General features: G+C 43.4%; 1 protein-coding gene across 2 annotated transcripts in view; it reads right to left on the reverse strand.

Moving 5' to 3' along the window:
- Positions 1 to 18144, reverse strand: part of LOC139388611 (cytospin-A-like) — a 34961-nt gene that overhangs the window by 3268 nt on the left and 13549 nt on the right. Inside the window, exons 9-15 of one of the 2 annotated variants that reach the window (XM_071135371.1) lie at positions 14374 to 14452; positions 11128 to 11220; positions 10844 to 10961; positions 10000 to 10102; positions 6547 to 6663; positions 6031 to 6090; positions 4360 to 5332 (exon numbers count right to left, since the gene is read on the reverse strand). In XM_071135371.1, coding sequence (XP_070991472.1) covers positions 5243 to 5332; positions 6031 to 6090; positions 6547 to 6663; positions 10000 to 10102; positions 10844 to 10961; positions 11128 to 11220; positions 14374 to 14452 — 660 coding nt within the window. In that variant the 3' untranslated portion in view covers positions 4360 to 5242. Of the gene's footprint in view, positions 1 to 4359; positions 5333 to 6030; positions 6091 to 6546; positions 6664 to 9999; positions 10103 to 10843; positions 10962 to 11127; positions 11221 to 14373; positions 14453 to 18144 lie in introns of those variants that run through there. The other variant, XM_071135372.1, reaches the window with a different exon arrangement.

Below are 18144 nucleotides of genomic sequence, written 5' to 3' on the forward strand. Positions count from 1 at the left end.
GGGCGCAGTGCGCGCTAGCCAAGGTTGCCAGGTGCACGGTGTAGCCTCGGGTTGGATGCGTGCTGTGTTAAGAAGCAGGGTTGTGTATCAGGAGCCTTCGTCTCTCCCGAGCCCGTACGGGAGTTGTAGCAATGAGACAAGATAGCTACTACAACAATTGGATACCACGAAAATTGGGGAGAAAAAGGGGTAAAAATAAAAAATAAAATAAAAATAAGTTTACATACACTAAGTTGACTGTTCCTTTAAACAGCTTGGAAAATTCCAGAAAATTATGTCATGGCTTTGGAAGCTTCTAATTGACATAATTTGAGTCAATTAGAGGTGTACCTTCAAACTCAGTGCCTCTTTGCTTGACATCATGGGAAAAATCAAAAGAAATCCTCAGAAAAATAATGGTAGACCTCCACAAGTCTGGTTCATCCTTGGGAGCAATTTCCAAATGGTGGTACCTGAAGGTACCACGTTCATCTGTACAAACAATAGAACGCAAGTATAAACACCATGGGACCACGCAGCTGTCATTACCGCTCAGGAAGGAGACGCGTTCTGTCTCTTAGAGATGAACGTACTTTGGCACAATAAATGCAAATCAATCCCAGAACAGCAGCAAAGGACCTTGTGAAGATGCTGGAGGAAACGGGTACAAAAGTATCAATATCTACAGTAAAACGAGCCCGAAATCAACATAACCTGAAAGGCCGCTCAGCAAGGAATGGCTCCAAAACCGCCATAAAAAAGCCAGACTACGGTTTCCAACTGCACATGGGGACAAAGATTGTACTTTTTGGAGAAATGTCCTCTGGTCTGATGAAACAAAAATAGAACTGTTTGGCCATAATGACCATTGTTATGTTTGGAGGAAAAAGGGGGATGCTTGCAAGCCGAAGAACACCATCCCAACCATGAAGCACGGGGGTGGCAGCATCATGTTGTGGGGGTGCTTTGCTGCAGGAGGGTGCACTTCACAAAATAGATGGCACCATGAGGTAGGAAAATTATGTGGATATATTGAAGCAACATCTCTTGACATCAGCCAGGAAGTTAAAGCTTGGTCGCAAATGGGTCTTCCAAATGGACAATTACCCCAAGCATATTTCCAAAGTTGTGGCAAAATGGCTTTAGGATAACAAAGTCAAGGTATTGGAGTGGCCATCACAAAGCCCTGACCTCAATCCTATAGAAACTGTGTGGGTAGAACTGAAAAAGCAAGTGCAAGGAAGGAGGCCTACAAACCTGACTCAGTTACACCAGCTCAGGAGGAATGGGCCAAAATTCACACAACTTATTGTGGGAAGCTTGTGGAAGGCTACCCAAAACGTTTGACCCAAGTTAAACAATTGAAAGGCAATGCTACCAAATACTAATTGAGTGTATGTAAACTTCTGACCCACTGGGAATGTGATGAAAGAAATAAAAGCTGAAATAAAATCACTCTATACTATTATTCTGACATTTTACATTCTTAAAATAAAGTGGTGATCCTAACTGACCTAAGACAGGGAATTTTTACAAGGATTAAGTGTCAGGAATTGTGAAAAACTGAGTTTAAATGTATTTGGCTAAGGTGTATGTAAACTACAAACACACACACACACACAGTTGTGTACTTTTCAACCTCAAAACAATTGAAGATTGTATGCTTTCCCAATGCATGGGAACAGACCTAGCTAATTTGATTTCACTGTGCTGGAGGAAAGATATTTACTGTGTACGATACCAAATGTTTTTGGGGTAATTCCTCACGAAACCAGAACAAAAAGCTACCATGATTTTTGGGGGATTTTCATGAAATTTATTCTAAAACTATAATCGAGAAATCATTTATCAAAGTTGGCATTTTAGCCTTACCCAGGCAGGCCTCTTTTAAGACTCCATAATGTTTAATATGTAGGTGACACAAATGAAGCTTTACCACTATCACAACGGGCCGTGTTTAGGAGTCCCATAGGCCGGCGCACAATTGGCCCAGCGTTGTCCGGGTTTGGCCGGCATTGTAAATAAGAATTTGTTCTTAACGTACTTGCCGAGTTAAATGAATGTTTAAAAAAAAATATCTAAAAAAAATACAGCTTGCTCTGAAATGTGTTTTGATTTCAATAACAATTTTATGAATTTTATGAATATAAAACAAATATAAAATTGTAATGGCCCATTTTAAAACAGAGAAATTGGCATAGTGGGCAATATAACCAATCACAGCCCTCCTTTTACTTGTATCATTGAACATCCTGCAACTCTAAAAGCAGCAGCGATCCCACTTTGGGACTTTGATATGCCCAGGTAATAGGCAAATCAAATTGTTTATATTTTCATGTTTATATTTTTCAATATTCATAAATAATGTAAGAAATTATTGAATTCAAAATACTACTCATATTACAGAGCAAGCAGTAAAGCTTCATATGACAAATGTTTGCTTTGTAGCACCTACAGATAAAACATCATGAAGTCTTGGAGGCCTGGTTAAGGCCAACATGCCAGAAATAGGACAACTTTGATTAATTATTTCTCAATTATGTTTTTAGATGCTAAATGACAGTGTCTTCATAAAGTATTCAGACCCCTTGACTTCAACATTTTGTTACGTTACAGCCTTTATAAAATTGATAAAAACAATATCCTCAGAAATCTACACACAATATCCCATAATGACAAAGCAAAAACAAGTTTAGACTTTTTTGCTAATTTATCAAAAATACCAACAGAAATACCTTCCTTTACATAAGTATTCAGACCCTTTGCTATGAGCCTCGAAATTAAGCTCAGGTGCATCCTGTTTCCATTGATTATCCTTGATGTTTCTACAACTTGATTGGAGTCCATCTGTGGTAAATTCAATTGATTGAACATGATTTGGAAAGGGGCACAATATAAGGTCCCACAGTTGACAGTGCATGTCAAAGCAAACACCAAGCCATGAGGTCGAGGGAATTGTCCGTAGAGCTCCGAGACATGATTGTAATCGATGCACAAATCTAGGGAAAGTTACAAAAACATTTCTGCAGCATTTAAAGGTCCCCAAGAACAGTGGCCTCAAATCATTCTTAAAAATGGTAGAAGTTTGGAACCAACAAGCCTCATCCTAGCGCTAAACTGAGCAATCGGGGGAGAAGGGCCTTGGTCAGGGAGGTGAGTAGAGTGGCCAGACGGAAGCCACTCCTCAGTAAAAAGCACGACAGCCCACTTGGAGTTTGCCAAAAGGCACCTAAAAGGAAACAAGTTTCTATGGTCTGATGAAACCAAGATTGAACTCTTTGGCCTGAATGCAAGTGTCATGTCTGGAGGAAACCTGGCACCATCTCTATCATGCTGTGGGGATGTTTTTCCGCGTCAGGGACTGGGAGACTAGTCAGGACAGAGGCAAAGATGAACGGAGGAAAAGCACAGAGAGATCCTTGATGAAAACCTGCTCCAGAGCGCTCAGGACCTCAGACTGCGGCAACAGACATCTTCCAACAGGACAATGACCCTAAGCACGCAGCAAAGACAACGCAGAAGTGGCTTTGGGACAAGTCTCTGAATGTCATTGGATGGCCCGGCCAGAGCCCGGACTTGAACCCGATCTAACATCTCTGGACAGACCTGAAAATAGCTGGCCAGCGATGCTCCCCATCCAACTTTGCCAGAGCTTGAGAGGATCTGCAGAGAAGAATGGGAGAAACTCCTCAAATACAGGTGTGCCAAGCTTGTCACGTCATACCCAAGAAGACTCAAGGCTGTAATCGCTGCCAAACGTGCTTCAACAAAGTACTGAGTAAAGGTCTGAATACTTCTGTAAATGTGATCAGTTTTTATTTTTAATAAACTAGCAAAAATTTCTACAAAACCTGTTTTTGCTTTGTAATTATGGAGTATTGTGTGTAGAAAAAAACAACTATTTAAATCAATTTTAGAATTAGGCTGTAACCTACCAAAATGTGGAAAAAGTGAAGGGGTCTTAATACTTTCCGAAGGCACTGTATGTCAACAACCATTCCTCCAAAGGACCATTCTATGGAATACACGTCATGAAAATCCCCAAAATCAGTCTATTTTTTTGTCCTGGTTTCATGAGCAATCACCCTTTGAAACCTTCAAAGTGTTTTTCATGGCATTGATGAAGGTTTAAACACATTCCATTTGAGTAAATTTTGACATTTGAGCCTCCCCTCCCCTCGTTGTGCTTTGAAACCAGTGAGGATTTGTGGAACAGTAAGGGGTGCCTTTACCGTAATGACAAAACTGTTAGCTTATCAGGTCAGCTCCCTGTGTTGTTCAGCCTATTTATGGATTGGTGTGCTACAGGGCAACTGACCTCACTATACACCCAGAGACTGGCCATGATGGCCAACCATCAGTTTCGCAGAGTTTGGACACAACAGACTGCTAGACTGAGAAAAAATAACAAAATGTAAATGGTGTAAAAGACTTCAATGCGATTGACGTCTGTTACTAATGGTCAATGCTTATTGTATTGGCCAATTATGACAAACAAGAGACTAACATGGCACTGATTGTTGTGAAGTTCAAGATATCATCTGCCAAACTTGTAGATTATGTCTTTGGAATATATATATATATATCACAGCAAAGCATCAGGCTAAAACAGTACACAACACCTACCGTGACAGTTAAGCTGGACCCTCTATCAGGGGTCACACTTACCATTAAAGTCATTGCTCGGACAAAATGGGCAAACCAATTTTTAAAACTCAGTCCTGTTCTCTGCAGTATTCTAAATCCAAATCCAAAAACCATACCCACATTGTTTTTCAGCTCGCTAAACATGTACTACCCAACTTGAAGTGTAGTGTTGGAGGTGATCATGGTGTTATTATAGGCTACTGCAGACAGCGCAGAGTTCACATAGGGCTGGGGTCAAGAGGTCAAAAGACTTGAGTATACAGGAAGTCGCTGATCCAAGGGAATTTGAACGACAGATGGGGGCCTGGTCAACACATTGTCCAATACCCAGGGCCTCGGTCTATCCATAACATAGTCTTCGAGGGTTTCAGTCTAGCTGAGAAACCACATGAGCGTCCCAAGCCAAGAATTTGTGGAACATTGCAGCGTACACATGGAACATACTGGATGGAGTTAAGTGATAACTCTTAACATGTACAACTCAGGGTCCCAGAAGTCTTTGCAGGTAGCATTAGCTGATGTTGCTGTAAGGTTGTCCAGTGTTGTGATGACAGCCCTGGCTGGAAATGTGGTCTGGGGTGTGCGGGGCTGCGAGGTGTTCAGGCTTGAAGATGGGTCACGTCTCAAAGTACTTGTAGATGGCCGTGACGTAGGTCATCACACTCTGCCAGTCAGGCCTCTCTGTGTACACCATCTCTCCAATGTCCTGAGAGAGTGAGTCAAAGAGAGATATGGGTTGCAATACAAATGCGTAACACACTGCATAGTTTCTTTCGCTGCAAATTGTACGTGCAGAATATTCTCTGAGTAAGAGATGGTGAGGAATAAGCAAGCACCCCTCGTTTGGCCTAAGAGTAAGAAGTCACAATACTTTCCACCAGAGAAAGGTGGAGAGGTGTTCCTGCCTCTACTTAATATCTAAATGGTCATATAATTGTCAAGAACACAGAGAGCGTCTCTTTTGTTTTAATAGCAAATCTCCTCCCCCTCTGTCAGCTCTCTGGAGTGTGTATTGGGGAAAACAGTGGATCACACACAGAGGAAACCCAGCCCGTCTTTTGTTACGCTGAAGTCAACTGGCCTCGGTGTGACACCGCTCCTAAATAAACTGGAGCTGCTTGCTATTGACATGAACACATCTTCTTTTAAGGCCTCACAGGCTACAGCCGGCCAAACTATGTGACGTTGGTGTGCATTGCTGCTGTAGGTGCAACTATACATCAGCCCCGTCTTCCTGTTGCCCAGTCAAGCCTTACAAAGGGGAGGAAGTCACATGGAATGTCTCTCTCATCCCCCTCGAATAAAGCATCTGACTCATTTCATTCTACGCTTTTAGTGGTAGTCAAATATCCTTTCGTTCAAATGGTGGAGCCGTCTTGGGTTCCTTTTAGCTCGGACACCTACCAACGTGGACTTGATCCCGACACTTTCCGCGGCCTGGAAAGCCAGTGTGAAATTCTCCTTCTGAAAGAAAAGGGAGAAAATAAACGTTTTTTGATGAACGAACAACAAAGTGCATACATGACACAAAATTTCCAAACACTTGTAGGGGCAGATTCCTGGACACAGCTTAGGCCTAGCTATGGACACTTTTTTATTTTATTTTCCCTTTATTTAACTAGGCAAGTCAGTTAAGAACAAATTCTTATTTTCAATGACGGCCTAGGAACAGTGGGTTAACCTCGATCTCACCTTGTCCTGGCTGGGGCAGATTTGTACCTTGTCAGCTCGGGGATTTGAACTTGCAACCTTCCGGTTACTAGTCCAACGCTCTAACCACTAGGCTACCCTGCCGCCCCGGCAGGCAAGCTCAATGGAGAATATTAATTGAAAATGCTTTTAAGTCCACGATTAGCCTTAATCTGTGTCCAGGGACTCCACCATGACTGCGTTAGTTGACAATGGGAGCCTCGATCTCACCTTGTCCTGGCTGGAGAGCTCCAGGTAGGGGATGTGGGCAGGCAGGTAGGTGTGGAGAACAGCACAGAAGGCCAGCCCGTCGTTCCAGCTGCTGCTGAAGTTGGTGATGTCAATGTTCTGCAGCGAAGGAGCACAACAGTAAGGGATCAACAAAACCCCAGCCATAGGCTATCCTGATGTTTGACCATGTCATCCCAAACCACCAGCAACAACCATAGATTACGCAAACCGTGGTCTTTCAAGGGAAGTGGAAGAAGGAACATGTTTTAGCACACTAGTGGTTACTCACACTGCCTTGCACTCGAGCGAGAGTTTGACTTCAACCTTCCGCCACCCCCTTCTGTGTGCCCAATGACCCCTGGTCAAAAGTAATGCACGATATAGGGAATAGGGTGCCATTTGGGACGCAGGCCCTGTCTACAGCAAGGCAGCCCTCACATGTCTTCTAAGGGTCACAGGGAACCTTTGTCAGTTATCAGAGATGTTGCGTGTCAAGGGACATGGGGAGAAGAAAATGGTACAGATACCAGGGCGCCGTTAAACAAGGGACACCGCAGTGTGGAGCATGGAAGAGGAAGGGGGTGCCTGCTTACTCCGCCAAGAGGCGTCGCTGCTCTCTGTGGGACCCCAATTCACTGGCTCTCCGGGATCACAGCACCCGTCTGTCTCATTGGTGTTAACCAGGACTACACTTCCTGCAGACAAAGGCACTCTAGTCACTAACTATGGTGAGTCACAATGGTTGCGTAGCTTTGCCAACTCGTCTTTTCCTCGGAACCTTCCACCCACACAAAAACCGGACAACTATTGAGAAAGGACTGTTAAACCGCTGACATACTTAGAAACAAGGAACATAAAAATGAGGCATGTTTAAGGCATGTATTCTCTATGCTTCCCTTTTACTAGAGGAGTATATGAAGCAACGATGCATAGTAGAGTTCACGCGACAGGAGGATCCCAGCAGAGAGAATTAAAGTATAATCTGTGGAAAAACAGGGCTGAGCTACGTTAGGAAAGGCTTGGCTGGTAGCAGTGTGTTTACAGTGAGCATGGCAGTGAGTCAACTGGCACAAAGCACTCCGAGCAGCAACAGAGCACAGGTAATGAACACATTTACTATGGGCCTCATGAAAACAATGCCACATAGGCCTATATACCGTATATATAAAAGAGAACAAGCGAGAACACTGTTTGTGGAAAGAAAATGTACGATTTAGAAGGGAGCCAGGGGACCAATAGAAAATACAAACTAGAGAGGCTATTTAGCATTGTAGCAAAGGCCTTGTTGTTCCATTTCCCAGACTGAACAGCTAAAAAGTCGTGGCCAACTCCGTAGGGCACCCCCCCCCCAAAAAAGGTTTATACAGTTGTGGGCAACTCCGTAGGGCACCCCCCCAAAAAAGAGGTTTACACAGTCGTGGCCAAAATTTGAGAATGACACAAATATACATTTTCACAAAATCTGCTGCTTCAGTGTCTTGAGATATTTTTGTCAGATGTTACTATGGAATACTGAAGTATAATTACAAGCATTTCATAAGTGTCAAAGGCTTTTACTGACAATTACATGAAGTTGATGCAAAGAGTCAATATTTTCAGTGTTGACCCTTCTTTTTCAAGACCTCTGCAATCTGCCCTGGCATGTTGTCAATTAACTTCTGGGCCATATTCTGACTGATGGCAACCCATTCTTGCATAATCAATGCTTGGAGTTTGTCAGAATTTGTGGGTTTTTGTTTGTCCACCCGCCTCTTGAGGATTGACCACAAGTTCTCAATGGGATTAAGGTCTGGGGAGATTCCTGGCCATGGACCCAAAATATCGATGTTTTGTTCCCCGAGCCACTTAGTTATCACGTTTGCCTTATGGCAAGGTGCTCCATCATGCTGGAAAAGGCATTGTTCGTCACCAAACTGTTCCTGGATGGTTGGGAGAAGTTGCTCTCGGTTGATGTGTTGGTACCATTCTTTATTCATGGCTGTGTTCTTGGGCAAAAATTGTGAGTGAGCCCACTCCCTTGGCTGAGAAGCAACCCCACACATGAATGGTCTTAGGATGCTTTACTGTTGGCATGACACAGGACTGGTGGTAGCGCTCACCTTGTCTTCTCCAGACAAGCTTTTTTTCCAGATGCCCCAAACAATCAGAAAGGGGATTCATCAGAGAAAATGACTTTACCCCAGTCCCCAGCAGTCCAATCCCTGTACCTTTTGCAGAATATCAGTCTGTCCCTGATGTTTTTCCTGGAGAGAAGTTGCTTCTTTTCTGCCCTTCTTGACACCAGGACATCCTCCAAAAGTATTCGCCTCACTGTGCGTGCAGATGCACTCACACCTGCCTGCTGCCATTCCTGAGCAAGCTCTGCACTGGTGGTGCCCTAATCCCGGCAGCTGAATCAACTTTAGGAGACGGTCTTGGCGCTTGCTGGACTTTCTTGGGCACCCTGAAGCCTTCTTCACAACAATTGAACCGCTCTTCTTGAAGTTCTTGATGATCCGATAAATGGTTGATTTAGGTGCAATCTTACAGGCAGCAATATCCTTGCCTGTGAAGCCCTTTTTGTGCAAAGCAATGAAGACGGCATGCGTTTCCTTGCAGGTAACCATGGTTGATAGAGGAAGAACAATGATTCCAAACACCACCCTCCTTTTGAAGCTTTCAGTTTGTTATTCGAACTCAATCAGCATGACAGAGTGATCTCCAGCCTTGTCCTCGTCGACACTCACACCAGTGTTAACGAGAGAATCACTGACATGATGTCAGCTGGTCCTTATGTGGCAGGGCTGAAATGCAGCAGAAATGTTTTTTGGGGGATTCAGTTCATTTGCATGGCAAAGAGGGACTTTGCAATTAATTGCAATTCATCTGATCACTCTTCATAACATTCTGGAGTATACTCAAATTGCCATCATACAAACTGAGGCAGCAGACTTCGTGAAAATTAATATTTGTGTCATTCTCAAAACTTTTGGACACGACTGTCTCTGTTGTAGCACAAAATGCACATTTGTACCAACATGCCCCAGCCCATGCCGTGGAGAGATTCAGAGAAAGGGAGAGGGCAGAGGAAGGGCCGGGACGTCGGTGAAGTCTGGCACACTTCCTGGAGAGGGTAAAGCCTAACTGCTACCATGGTAACTAGACAGGGCAGACCTTAATGCTTCCTGGTGGGTAAACATCTTAAAAGCCTCAAAGGAGTAAGAAGGGGCTCTGATTGGAAACGAACAGGAAGGAAACACAACGTTTAACGTCTGTGTTTGCAGCTATTGGAGAAAGCGCACAAGGCAATGGCCCTATTGATTAAAACAGAGTAACGGTAATGATCTGATATTCTTTCCTGCATCTAAACCTGTTGAGAAATCAAAGCATTGTCCAATGGGATGGAATAAGTACGGTGCGCTAGTTGGGGTGTGCCTGTACCCTCGACCCATTCCCCACCCTGTTAGTTCGTACCTGGTATCCTTCAGTCTTCTTCTGGCACCACTTGAGCAGGGCGTTCCTCTTGGATCCCCCGTACTCCCTGGCCAGTGCAGACAGGTCGTCTTTTCTCCCCTCCCTATGGACACACACCAGAAATTAAAGAGCACACAGACAGAAAGAATGATCCTACACAAAGGGGTGTTTTACAGACACAGAGTAAGCCTGATCTTGGACTAAAATGCATTTTCTATGGAGATTCCCCATTGAGCTTGATTTTTTTTGTCCAGCACTGGGCTTTATCCGTGTCCAGGAAACAGTCTCATTGTGTCTCTTTCAGAAGATGATCATCTACAACACGTCAGGGGGGGACATTGAAAAACATTTGTCTGTTTGTCTGTCATCCTATGTAACTATACTCTCCCAGCCCCCTGCATTCACCAACTAGCATGTCAAGATGGTGAACAATAGAATCCTTCCATGAGATTGAATAATTCAGAGAGAGGGGAATACAGAGATGGAGCTCAGGAACGAGAGGGAGATAGTGAAAGGAGAAAATGTGTCCTTTCAGTCGAGCCCCTCAGCCATTCAGAGCAGTGTGTGTTGTCAGCGGTCAATATATGGTTATCAGGTTGCAGTCAATTAGATTTCCAGTCAACGCCTCCCGAATTACCTGGCATTTCCAGTTCGACCCCTGCGTCCCTCTGTTAGACTGGACAATCAATCTGTCACTTTTCTCATCTACTTATTTGTTCATCTACAGGGCAGAGGAGCCATGGAGCCATGGGACACAGACACACACACAAACAGATAGTGAGGTGCACGCCACACAGATACTGACGCACACAGACGGAGAGCAAGAGAGCGAGAGAGAGCATACCGTAAGCGTCCCCTTGTGGAGGGGGGGACTGAGGTGGTGGGGGAGGAGGCTGCAGGGGAGGAGGTGTTCTCTAAGGAAGACATGTCTCTCTTCAGCTCCTCACTGCTCCTGCGAGACACTGGGGACACAGGTCACTGTTTTAGTTGTAGCTTACCACAGTGTCATCAGTACCACAATCACATTACTTTTAACTATCAAGCTGCAATCAGGTCACTTGGAGCACACAGGCACAGATTTATGTTACAGCCTCTGACACAGGTACATATGGTGGCGTAAACACACACCTGAGAGGGACTTGGAGGAGGAGTCCATGTTGGGGACCCTCTGAAAGGCAGAGGGGGTGCGGGTCCCAGAGGAGGCCCGGAACAGGTGATCTGCTGTTGGGGATGGAGAACACACATCAGTCCCTATTACTCTAAATGAACCCATAGGGGAACTAAGAGCCCTACCAGTAAAATAAGCTAACTTCAGAGCCCAAGTTAAAACCTTCATTAATACCTGTTAATGCAAGCAGACTTTTTCCCCAAAATACAAAAGCAGTGGGCTGCTTTTGTGCCAAGCTTAGTGGAAAAACAGTGTGAGCTGAGCTAGCAGGGGTGGCTCTAAATTAGCGTGTGAACGGGGGGCTAAATCCAACGTGGCACATTCCCATTTCTCCTGGTCCGCAGCACAAATGGCACCCTATTAAATGCACTACTTTTGACCAGGGCCTATAGGGCTCTAGTCATTAAAGTGGTGCACTATACAGGGAATAGGATTCCATTTTCCCCAAGCCCTGTTGTCTGGGCCTGTGGCCTCCCCACTGAGGGCTGCCTGCTATATGAACCTCATTTTAAAATGAAAGAGTGTTAAGGGTCTGATGGGGGGGGGGGGTTCTTCCATTATTACACCTGACACTCAAGATAGAGGTCAATCTCACAGTCCTGGTGGGTCGGAGTTATCCAATCCCCTACCCGTCTGCTACACACTGCCCTACCATTACAACCACAACTGTCCAAGCGATACCTCCTAGACGGCAGTCTTGTCTTGCGGGGTTCTTCGCCTGAGATGTCACGGCGCAGTGAGGAAACCTACTAAACTAGTTGAAGGCCCTGACTAAGTGGAGAAGAGCATCTACTAAATGACAAGTGTCATGTGATTGGTCGAAAGAACAGACTACGATTTCGGGCAATCAAATTAGTCAAAATATTCCAATTCAAGAGTTTTCATGAAATCAACTATATGCATTGAGCTTGTCTGATGCTTTAAGCACACTGTTTGAAGAAATAGAACACAAATGATTCAAGAGAGCCAGAGATCAAGATAACCAGAAGAAACACAATTAAAAACGCACATGCTGGGCTTCGGTGATTCTGCCGTTACTCTCCTGAAGTTGCCGGTAATAGGCTACAGGAGTCGGAAACCTTTCTCATGTGGAATGTCAATTTATCTTACCATTTCTACCGATCTGCGTGCCAGTTATGGTTTTCAAATAAACATTTTCGTGGAAGTTTCATTTCATTTATAATAATGTCTTCATATCGCAAAATCATTGTTATGTGGTTAATCAGAACTCTATCCAAATCTTTATTAAAATGATAAACCTAAAAAGTAACTTCTATTGCCAACTATGTAAAAAATGCCTACGTAAAGCCAACAAATAAAAACATTGCAGCCACAGGTAGAAAATATCCTGATAAAAATTAACATCCTACAAATCACATTGGCTATACATTGCCTGTCTGCAATGAACTTGAAACATTGTATCACCTATTAACTTGGGTCAGGCCTGAAGCTGATTCCAGCAATCTTGCAACATTGTATAAAATATTCTGGACCTCAGAGTTTCCTGCACAGACACAGCTGTAGTCTATTTGTGCTGTAGGCTATTCAGGTAAGCCTAAGTTGACACACCTACTCATTTAAGGGTTTTTATTTATTTAGACTATTTTCTACATTGTAGAATAACAGTGAAGGCATCAAAACTATGAAATAACACATATGAAATCATGGAATCATGTAGACAGCTTTGCACACTCTTGGCATTCTCTCAACCAGCTTCATGAGGTAGTCACCTGGAATGCATTTCAATTAACAGGTGTGCCTTGTTAAAAGTTAATTTGTGGAATTTCTTTCCTTCTTAATGCGTTTGAGCCAATCAGTTGTGTTGTGACAAGGTAGGGGTGGTATACAGAAGATAGCCCTATTTGTTAAAAGACCAAGTCCATATTATGGCAAGAATAGCTCAAATAAGCAAAGAGAAATGACAGTCCATCATTACTTTAAGACATGAAGGTCAGCCAATGCGGAACATTTCAAGAACTTTGAAAGTTTCTTCAAATGCAGTCCCAAAAACCATCAAGGGCTATGATGAAACTGGCTCTCATGAGGACCACCACAGGAATGGAAGACCCAGAGTTACCTCTGCTGCAGAGGATAAGTTCATTAGAGTTATCAGCCTCAGATTTCAGCCCAGATAAATGCTTCACAGAAGCAAGTAACAGACACCTCTCATGCTTCAAGTATGCTTCAAGTAACAGACACCTCTCAACATAAACTGTTCAGAGGAGACTGTGAATCAGGCCTTCATGGTCAAATTACTGCAAAGAAACCACTACTAAAGGAGATCAATAAGAAGAAGAGACTTGCTCGGGCCAAGAAACACGAGCAATGAACATTAGACCGGTGGACATCTGTCCTTTGGTCTGATGAGTTCAAATTAGAGATTTTTGGTTCCAACCACCGTGTCTTTGTGAGACAGAGAGTAGGTGAACGGATGATCTCCGCCTGTGTGGTTCCTACCATGAAGCATGGCGGAGGTGGTGTGATGGTGCGTTGCTAGTCACACTGTCTGTGACTTATTTAGAATTCAAAAAGGCACACTTAACCAGAATTTTGCAGCGATACGCCATCCCATCTGGTTTGCGCTTAGTCCCACTATCTTTTGTTTTTCAACAGGACAATGACCCAAAACACATGTCCAGGCTGTGTAAGGACTATTTGACCAAGGAGAGTGATGGAGTGCTGCATCAGATCAGATCATCAGACCCCACAATCACCCGACCTTAACCCAATTGAGATGGATGGTTTGGGATGAGTTGGACCGCAGAGTGAAGGAAAAGCAGCCAACAAGTGCTCAGCATGTGGGAACTTCTTCAAGACTGTTGGAAAAGCATTCCTCATGAAGCTGGTTGAGAGAATGCCAAGAGTGTGCAAAGCTGTCATTAAGGCAAAGGGTTGCTACTTTGAAGAATATCAAATATATTTTGATTTGTTTAACACTTTTTTGGTTACTACATGATTCCATGTGTGTTATTTCATAGTTTTAATGTCTTCACTAATGTTCTACAATGTAGAAAATAGTAAAAATAAAGAAATACCCTTGAAAGTAGGTGTTCAAACTTTTGACTGGTACTATATATTTGCTACTGCTCGACAAAAAAAGGAATCTTTCTCAACCAAAAGCCTACTGATCAAACAATCGACTAATTGGAGTCATAACGGTTGTCCAACAGAATATAGTTGATATGAATGAAGACTGTTGTACCCACCTGGCATATTGAGGTCTGTGTAGCTTGACCTTTTATCCACCATGGAGGACAGGGGTTTGGGGGTCGACGCAGTGTGCCTCTAACATAGCAACAGAGGAGAATTAGACACACACACACACAAATATTCTTCATTAATGAGGACAGGATAGCTGTACTACTCCTAAAGTACTGATCTTCCTAATAGTTTAGTCGCACCAAAGAAAAGTGATAGAGATAAAAATAAAAACAGTACAGTTGTGGTTGGAAGCCCAAGGGCTTATATGAAAACCACACCAAAGTGTAAAAACAAATTGAAAAAGGGGGGAAAAAGGCAAACAAAACCTACTAATTATAAATGAATTGATCAGTGAACTTTGGGGTTGGTTAATTAAGGTGAAGTGTACCATCATTATGTAATAATGTTGGTGCCGAGTTTGAGCCACAGAGCAAAAATGCTCGCCTGAGTGGCATCCATGTTGTTTGTGCTGTCATGCCAACTCCTCGTCACGCCAAAACATGGTTGGCTTTGCAATGACAGCGATGGAGTTGGCAAGACAACGGCTAAACAGGTTAGGATAACTCATGGTGTAGTGGAAGAGAACGTGGGTCACAGAGTGCTTCTACTTCCAGTGACTTGAGCCCATTTCCCTCTATTTCAGGGGCGTTCAACTCATTTTGCCCTGAGGGCCACAGTTGGTCTTCAACAAGGTCCGGACTTCAGGACTGAAAATTGGTTAGATTAATTCACCGTCAGAATTTGCACAAAAAAAGTGTCCTCTAGCCATCGTTTTTGGAATTTTCGATGCCCTCTGACTGTCTAGCTTTCATTTCGGTGATTATTAGCGAGCTGGACAGTCAAGAAACTGTAGGATTTTTTACTCAAAACTAGTCGTGGGCCAGATGTTTGACACCCCTGCACTGCTTTGTCCTCTCTGACTCACTGCACTAGTCGTTCTATTCCAGTAGGCCTGCAATTACTGACTTGGCACAAATAATCAAACCCAGTAGCATTGCAGTTCTTGACACACTCAAACTGGTGTGCCCGTCCCCTACTTCCATACCCCATTCAAAAAGGTGCAAATCTTTTGTCTTGCCCATTCACCCTTCATCTGAACGGCACACATACACAATCCATATCTCAAGGCTTAAAAATTCTTCTTTAACCGTCTTCTCCTCTTCATCTAAATCGTCTCCTCCTCTTCATCTACACTGATTGAAGTGGATTTAACTAGTGACATCAAAAAAGGGATCATAGACTGACCAGGTGAAAGCTATGTCATGGAAAGGGCAGGTGTTCCTAGGGCTGTGCAGGTCATGACAGCCGGTGATTGTCATGCAAATAACGTCCGGTAATTGACTGCCAATTAACATAAACATGTTTAGCATCTCCTGGCTTCCACGCATAGCCTACAAGCGGACCTTTGGAACATCTACATTTTAAAGAAGTATGATAAATCCATTTATATTGAACAAAAATATAAATGCAGCATGTAAAGTGTTGGTCCCATGTTTCATGAGCTGAAATAAAAGATTATTTGTGCACAAATTTGTTTACATGCCTGTTAGTAAACATTTCTCCTTTGCCAAGAATCTCTCCACCTGACAAGTGTGGCATATCAAGAAGCTCATTATTAAACAGCATGATCCTTACACAGGGGATAATAAAAGGCCACTCTAAACTGTGCAGTTGTGTCACACAACACAATGCCACAGATGTCTGAAGTTTTTAGGGAGCGTGCAACTGCAGAAATGCCAGAGAACTTAATGTTAATTTCTCTCCATAAGACGCCTTCAATGTCGTTATAGAGAATTTGGCAACCGGCCTCACAAACGCAGACCATGCCTCACAAACGCAAACCATGCCAGTCCAGGACTTCCACATCTGGCTTCTTCACCTGTGGTATAGTCTGAGACCAGCCACCTGGACAGCTGATGTCCTTTATTTAACTAGGCAAGTCAGTTAAGAACAAATTCATATTTACAATGACAGCCTACCCCGGCCAAACCCAGACTGGGCCAATTGTGCACCGCCCTATGGGACTCCCAATCACGGCCGGTTATGATGCAGCCTGGATTCAAACCAAGGACTGCAGTGACGCCTCTTGCACTGAGATGCAGTGCCTTAGACCGCTGCGCCACTCAGGAGCCTGATGAAACTGAGGAGTATTTCTGTCTGTAACAAAGCCCTTTTGTGGGGAGAAACTAATTCTGATTGGCTGGACCTGGCTCCCCAGTGAGTGGGCCTGTCATGTGAAATCCATAGATTAGGGCCTAATGAATTTATTTCAATTGACTGATTCCCTTATATGAACTGTAACTCAGTAAGTTAGATGACATTTTTTGCTGAGCTTATATTTTTGTTCAGTATAATATAGTCTACACAATCAAAATAAATCCATTATTTATTTTAGGCAGGTCTAAAGAAACATTATGATGTGAAGAAAATGTAGCCTATTTCAGAAGAACAGAATAGCATATTCTGAGTCGTCCTTATGTCCGGTCCTGATCTGGCTATGCCATATGTCAGTGGGCTACACTAGTTCACTAGGCAGGTAAGATTTGCTTATAAGTCCTATGGCATTATTTTATAGTAATATTACAATTGAACATGGCTGAATAAAATAGAAAGGATATTTTTCCCCAAACGATTTCCGAGGGAGTGCACATGCGGGTATTCTGTGTTGAGCGGTTAACAAAAGAAACATGTCCTCCTATATGATTCATTGAGTTATTCATGCAACTTCAGTTGTGATAAAAACGTTAGGCTATATGTTTTGATCTCTAATACATTCAAAGGTTACATGAGGCTACTCTCAGAACAAGCACTCTGCTCTGTTTCTTGTGCAGGCTGCACACACTTAATCAGTCTCTCATTCAAAATTTGACAAGCACTTGATAATATTCTCACCCATCAGACTTTCCTCAATTTAATCTGTTCTTTACAATTATTTTAGAACCTCCCACAAAAAAAACACTTAACTAGGCACTGTAGTCTATGGGCTCTCCAACCATGTTCCAGGGGTCCTAGGCCTTTACTTTTTGAGTTATTTGGCCACTTTAGTTGCGATAGAAACCTTAGCAAAACATATATGCTACATGATGCATGAAACTATGATTAAAAAATGCATGCGCGGTCTCTTGCCTGATTGTACACTCTGGGCATTATTCACGTGATAATATTCTCACTTATCACACTATTTTCACTATAATCTTGTCTTTACAAATACTAAATAATACACTACACGGCCAAAGGTATGTGGACACCTGCTCATCAAACATCTCATTCCAAAATCATGGGCATTAATATGGAATTGGTCCCCTCTTTGCTGCAATAACAGCTTCCACTCTTCTGGGAAGGCTATCCACTAGATGTTGGATCATTGCTGCAGGGACTTGCTTCCATTCAGCCACAAAAGCATTAGTGAGGTCGGGCATGGATGTTGGTCAATTAGGCCTGGCTCGCAGTCGGCATTCCAATTCATCCCAAAGGGCATTTGGTATTTTATTATGATCCCCATTGCCTGTTGTAAAAGCAGCAGCTACTCTTCCTGGGGTTGAGGTCAGGGCTCTTTGCAGGCCAGTCAAGCTCTTCCAGACCGATCAATAAATCATTTCTGTATGAACCTCGCTTTATGCACTGGGCCATTGTTATGCTGAAACAGGAAAGGTCCTTCCCAAAACTGTTGCCACAAAGTTGGAAGCACAGAATCGTCTAGAATGTCAGTGCATGCTGCAGCGTTAAGATTTCCCTTCACTGGAGCTAAGGAGCCAAGCCCAAACCATGAAAAAACA

Source organism: Oncorhynchus clarkii, chromosome 29, assembly GCF_045791955.1.
Source record: "Oncorhynchus clarkii lewisi isolate Uvic-CL-2024 chromosome 29, UVic_Ocla_1.0, whole genome shotgun sequence".
In the NCBI taxonomy this organism is placed as follows: Eukaryota; Metazoa; Chordata; class Actinopteri; order Salmoniformes; family Salmonidae; genus Oncorhynchus; species Oncorhynchus clarkii.